The 6000-nt window shown below is 54.0% G+C and overlaps 1 protein-coding gene across 19 annotated transcripts in view; it reads left to right on the forward strand.

Annotated features, from left to right (window-relative positions):
* The window catches only part of ZMYND8 (zinc finger MYND-type containing 8), a 124437-nt gene extending 118437 nt beyond the window's left edge, over positions 1 to 6000 (forward strand). For all 19 annotated transcript variants that reach the window (XM_049649913.1, XM_049649920.1, XM_049649906.1 and 16 more), the window contains one exon: positions 4276 to 6000. In XM_049649913.1, coding sequence (XP_049505870.1) covers positions 4276 to 4415 — 140 coding nt within the window. In that variant the 3' untranslated portion in view covers positions 4416 to 6000. The remainder of the gene's footprint in view (positions 1 to 4275) is intronic.

The raw sequence follows: 6000 nt of genomic DNA on the forward strand, positions 1-6000 counted from the left end.
AATGTCACTGACAGCACGTGGCATTGCCTGTTCCTTCCGGGGAGCACAGCCAGGCCCTGCCTCCCCTTCCAGCACCCAGGCCTCCTTCACGCCTTCTTCCAGCCTCGCCGGCCTTTCCGTATCCAGCCTCTGTCGTAGCCAGATGTCGTGTTCAGCTGCTTCCTTCCTTAGGCATTTAAATATCCTCCTGTGCCTCCAGCTTCTTTCCTTGACACCCTGCATCTGCCCCTAGAGCGGTGCTGTCCCCCAGAACATTCTGCAGTGATGGCGTGGTTCTGTATCCGCCCCGTTCCCTGTGGTAGTCGCCTGCACACATGGCTGTCGGACCCTTGAACTGTGGCTGACGTAACTGAGGAATAGAATTTAACATTTTATATTACTTTATTTAAATAGCATCGCGGAGCTAGTGGCCACCATATTGAACGAACGGCACGGCCTCCAGGCTGCCCTGCCTCCTTCCCCAGCCCAGGCAGACGTTTCCGTAAGACTCGTTCGGTCCGGTCACCACCGAGCCCTAAGCCCTGAATAACCGCGGAGCTTTTAAATTCTAAATGGTGTTTTGAGACCTTGTCTCGCAAAGAGACAAGGTTAGAATCCCAGGGTGTCCTCAGCAGGAGGGACCTTCTCTGCGGGTCTTGGCGAAAGGAAGAGGTGCATCCGGGACCGCACTCAGGAGGCGTCCGCGTTTCGGAGGCGGGACGAGGCGGGACGGAAGGCATATTAGCCGAGGGGGAGCACCGTGGTGCTCCCTGTCAGAAACTGGAGGAGAGGGAGCGTTTTCCAGGAAGTGTTGCCACGACAGCCCAGAGTGTGAGCAGGAGGGAGACGGAGGTGCCCGGGGCCCAGTCAGGACGGTGTCTTCTGTCTTCCCCCTTGCTCTGTTTCTCACCCAAGCCGGTACTTGTGTCAGAGCAGAAACGCTGACTCGTTCGCTGTCCTCTTCGAACTCCTCGTACGTCTAACTTCCGCCAGCTCCTGATGTTGGTGACCGTGCAGATGAAACCTTGTGGAGGAAAGAGGGCTTTGGACACACCGGGGTTCTCCGTGCCTACTGGTGCCGGGAGGGTGTGGTGAGGAGTCTGGGGGCGGGAGAAAGGTTCCGTGGGGGTACGTGCTTCCTTGCTATTTGCTTGTCTTTTAAGATTTTAGGGGCGCCTGGGTGGCTCAGTCGGGTAAGCATCTGACTCCATTCCAGCTCAGGTCACGATCTCATGGTTTCTGAGTTCAAGCCTCACATCGGGCTCTGTGCTGAGAACGTGGAGTCTGCTTGGGATTCTCTCTCTCTCTCCCTCCCTCTCTCTCTCTCTCTCTCTGTGGGCACCCCCCCCCCCCCAAATAAATAATAGTTTTAAGATTTCGAAGTAAAACATGCGTATAGTTATAGTACAGAGACAGTTCCTAGGCCCTGTCCCCAGTGATGTCTCTGGTACTTCCCTCCTTCCTTACAAATAACGTATTTCCCTGTGCTCCTATTTCTGAGCGTTAGTTTTAGACCTTGCTTGCTGACTTCTGGTTTATGAAGGTGAGGGTTGGGGTCACTGATGACCGCTCTTCTCCCCTTCCTCCCAAATGAAGGATGTCACCATTTCTGTGCTCTGGAGGTTCCATGGGTCAAGGACAACACTCATGCTTTAGTTCTGGATTTGAGCACTAGCGACAGCGACTGTGGACCCCTCTCTCGGCGCGCCCCCCCCCCCCCCCCCCCTCCCCCCCCCCCCCCCCCGCCGTGACCGTGTTGAGACCGCCCTCTGCTTCACTGTGACTTCCCTTCCTCGAGGTTGAGAACAGGGCATTCTGACCCTTAACCGCCCCACGCTCGGTAGTGGGCCAAGCCGGAGAACTTCAGCCCGGGCGCCCGCCATCCTGAGCGTGCTGTGCGTTGCCCGGCCCGCCGAGTGCCATGATGACGGTTCCGTTGTGGCACGGCTGTGCTCTCTCCTGCAGTTCCTGTTTCCTTGTCTTGTCATACCTTTCGTGATTTCCCCACCAAGCTCTTCACCGTGCCCCTTATTTTATTGAAACTCCTTTCATATCACTAATTTCTGGCTCTTCGTTTCCAGATGTTATTTATTGCGGTCCCATCGTCGTGGCCGAGGACGTTGGTCACTCGATACGTCATCTGTAGCCCCTTGCTCAGTCCTCACTGTGGCACCTTCCTTGCCCTCCCCTCCCGGCCTTGTCCTCCGTCAGGCTTGGCTACGGTAGAGTTTTCATTCCCCCAAAAGAATCCGGATTCCTTGGGTGCTGTTTCCCGCCTTAGTGTGGTTCTCGCACCTCTGGTTTTGCTGGTCGGATTAGGCTGTTGGCAGAGCTGGTGGTTCTGAGAATTGCGTTTCCAACATGCTGAAGACTGTGGCCTATAGAGTTGCTTTTGTGCCATTGGGTACCTCGCTTCCTGCCTGTAATGCAGTGCTGCGTCCAGTGACCCCCCCCCCTTTCGTGGTTTAAAAATGCCCATTAGGACAAGAAGCCCTCGTCGCTGTGAGGGCGTCGGGTCGGAGAGTGGCGCGGAGAGAACGGGGCTAACGGTGCTGAGTGCGTAGCGGGTGCCTGGCTTGTGGCGACCTGAGCTCCCTGACGGACACCGAGGCTGCCTGGGCCGCGTCTCTTCAGCCCACGGCAGCTGTGTGGCAAGCAACCCGCCCGCGCCCCGGCCATGCCCCGGCTACCCAGCCCAGAAGGGGAAGTACGGCCCCGCCTCACCGACGCGGCCGGGACCCGCGGAAGCCTCGGGCTGTGCGTGCGTCGTCGTCGTCTTGTTTTCTGCCGTCCTTGTGAGCGGCGCGTCTCGCTCTGGCCTCCGCTCTTCTCAGCTGGGCCCCTCGTGGCCGCTGAAAACCGCGGTAGGAGACGAGAGCCAGAGTGTACGGTGTGCTTCGTGGAAGGGATCAGCCTCGGCCTTGTCCATAGAGGTCCCGATTCTCCCCTGCGGTGATTGGCCGAACCAGCCAGTGCCCCTTGTCCCGTCTGCGTGAGGGCCCAGGTCCCGTGGACGGTGGCCGGCCCGGTCCGTGGTGCAGGTGCCGTGCTGAGCTCAGGCCCGGTGTCTGCCTTCACCTGACTGCACCGTTGTGGGATTTTTGTCTTGTTGGACGATGACCGAGCGCACTGCTTCCCAGAGACCTTCGAGAAGAACCATCCGCGTAGGCTTCACGGGCAGGGAAGAACCAGGAAGAGGAGGAGGTGGATTCAGGACTGCCTGCCAGAATACTGCCCCCTTTTGGTCACTGATGCAAATGGCCAAAGAGAAGTCTCCTGAATGAACACATCACTTTGGAGACTTTTCTCTCTCTTTGCCACTTGTCTTCCAAAACAGGAACACATGACTAAGTGTACACGTTCCTTGGTACCAGGCGGTAAGAAATGGCATTCCCCGGCTCTGATCTGGTCCCTTTCTCACTCTCATTCTGTCCCCGAGCTTGACCGTTGGCTTCTTTGAATGTTACCATCCCACCTCCAGAGATTTAAAAACAAAATCTCATCCCAGCCTCTCTGAACTTGGCAGATGATCCCAGGCTTGATGGGGCCTTGGCATGCTGACGGGTCCCTTGCCGTCACCCGTGCTGGCCTGAGCTGAGCTGCGCGGCAGCTTACGGACTCCCTCCTCTGCCTCTTCCTTCACCTGCCTCGGATCTTCTCAGCCACCGTTGAGCTTTTTGTGGTCACGCGTCCTCGAAGCTGTCCTGGGTCTTAACTCTGGTTCTGTACCCTCCAGGGACCCTGCAGCCTGTCCCTGATGGGAGTCCGTGGGTGTATGTGTGTCCAGCCGGACATAACCATTCTGGCCTCTCCCTCCTCCTCCTCCTCCTCCTCCTCCTCCTCCTCCTCCTCCTCCTCTGTGATCCTCTGCCTTAGGTGGTTTGGTTATAGGTCTGCTTTTCGAGTTGTCTGTAAATTGACCGAAGAAATTCTGATATGAGGAAGGAAAAATATCGCCACATTTTGGTGCCTTTTTCCAGCAGCCGGTGTGGACACAGAAGCACCTGAGTGCTTGGTGTCCTTCTGTCATGACCGCAGGTCTGTGGTTCCAGGTACCGCGTGAGAGGTGCCTCCCTGGGCACTTCGGTGCCCTCATCACCCATCTCGATCCTCTGTGATGTGGTGCCCTTGTGTTTGTCTAACCGGCCGTACAGTTGTGCTCTAGAGACCCACGTGCGCTGGGAGGCGGCGGGAGGCCGCCCGGAGGGGAGCCGCGGGGCAGGGGGCCGGGTGGCTCTGCTGCGGTGGAGGTGGCGGGAAGGCTCAACGTCGCTTCTTGTTGCTTCTCCTCCACAGACCATTCCCGGGGCAGTAAGTCTAGTTGCTGGGGCAGCAGCGACGAGAAGCGAGGATCCACACGCTCCGAGCACAACGCCAGTGCCAGTTCGAAGAGCCTCCTCCCGAAAGAGTCTCGGCTGGACACCTTCTGGGACTAGGGACAAGTCGCGACACAAGCCACCCACCCCGTGGAGGAAGAAGAAACCAGACACCAGGGCAACAGGAAGCGGCAAGGAAACCTGAGACAGGAGAGCCTCCTTCAGACTTGAGAATTCCAGACACCCCGACTTGGCCTTGGCCCTCGACTCGGAGGGCAGCCCACACTACAGTGCGTCCGGCATTAGCATTGACTGAGGACTGTTTGACCCACACGAAATCTATGCTTTAGATGTAAATAATGTACAATTTGTGGATGTCATTGAACCTAGAGTACCTTCCCCTTTTTATATTTGTATTGACTTTAACTTATAAAAAAAAAAAAAAAAAGAAGAAAGAAAAAGAAAAACGATTAAAAAAACAAGAAACACCCAACCACAAAAGGAATGTTTTGACGTTGGAGGAGGAGGGATGGTTGGTCAGCCCGGCTGTCCCTGTGGCATGGTGACTAGGCCCCAGGACCGCCGTGGCACACAGGCCCTCGTCCTTGGACGCCCCGGGGGAAAGTGAGCCGTTTTCATTCATACGTCTGTATGCAGCACATTGGAATCAGGAGTTTTCGGCACAGGATCTGTGCCGTCGTGGGCACATCACGTCAAGCCATTGGCCCCTTTCCAATACTACGTTACTGTGTTATAAAATGCAAGCTCTCTGGCCCCGAAGGACAGGGAGAAGCTAGTTTATTTTGTGTGATTTCAGCAATGACTACTCGAAAAGGGAAGAAATCAGGTCCTTGTTTACAGAAGATACACAGAAGAAGCAAGCCCCGCTCAGCTCAGCCGAAGAGAGCAGAGAAAGTGTTAGGCGTCCTAAGCTCTGGAACAAAGAGAAGTCTTTGCTTTGCTTTGTGGTTCCTTTTACACACACTCACACATACTTGGTAAGAGATGCTGTGCCTCTTGGAAGTGAGAAACTCAAAGGCAGGATGCACGCAGAGGACATGGGAGTCCGGGATGAAGCATGTATGTATTATTTATACGATGGGATTTTACGTTTTTATGTAAGCATGAAACAAAGGCAGTGGGAGAGAATGCCAGACGCCGGCCACACTCCCTGTCACATGTCACACTACGTATACGGTAGTACCATTTTGTATGTTGTGTCGAACAAAACGCATTGAACAAAGCAAAAAGGTGATGTATGTATATGAGAAAATTAACTGTACGGTATCATTCCAGTACATTCTGTTGTATATTTTAGTCCTGTTTACTTTCTCTTCATTGTTGATAAGAGGATGTGAATTGTACAGTTTCCAGCTAGTTCCCCATACATATTAGAGAAGAACTAAAAAGAGAGTATAGAAGAAAAAGAGAGAAAGAACATTTGTGAATTGCAGGTGTCAAAAAAAAAAAAAAAATAGCCTAGCTGGCCTTATTTGCGAAGCCTAATTGCTTTTAGCATATGGAAGTATTTTTTCACATTTTCTTTGTATAAAATTTGTATTAAACTTAAATATCTTTTTTGATGACGGCGTTTCTTTGTGACTGAGCCAGTGCACTCCCACGGTGTGCTTTTTTGGGTTCCACCCCTCCCCCCGGTTTTTTCAGATTCTTCACCTTTTTTTAATTAAACTGTTTTGGAAAAATG

Source organism: Panthera uncia, assembly GCF_023721935.1.
Source record: "Panthera uncia isolate 11264 chromosome A3 unlocalized genomic scaffold, Puncia_PCG_1.0 HiC_scaffold_11, whole genome shotgun sequence".
NCBI lineage: Eukaryota > Metazoa > Chordata > Mammalia > Carnivora > Felidae > Panthera > Panthera uncia.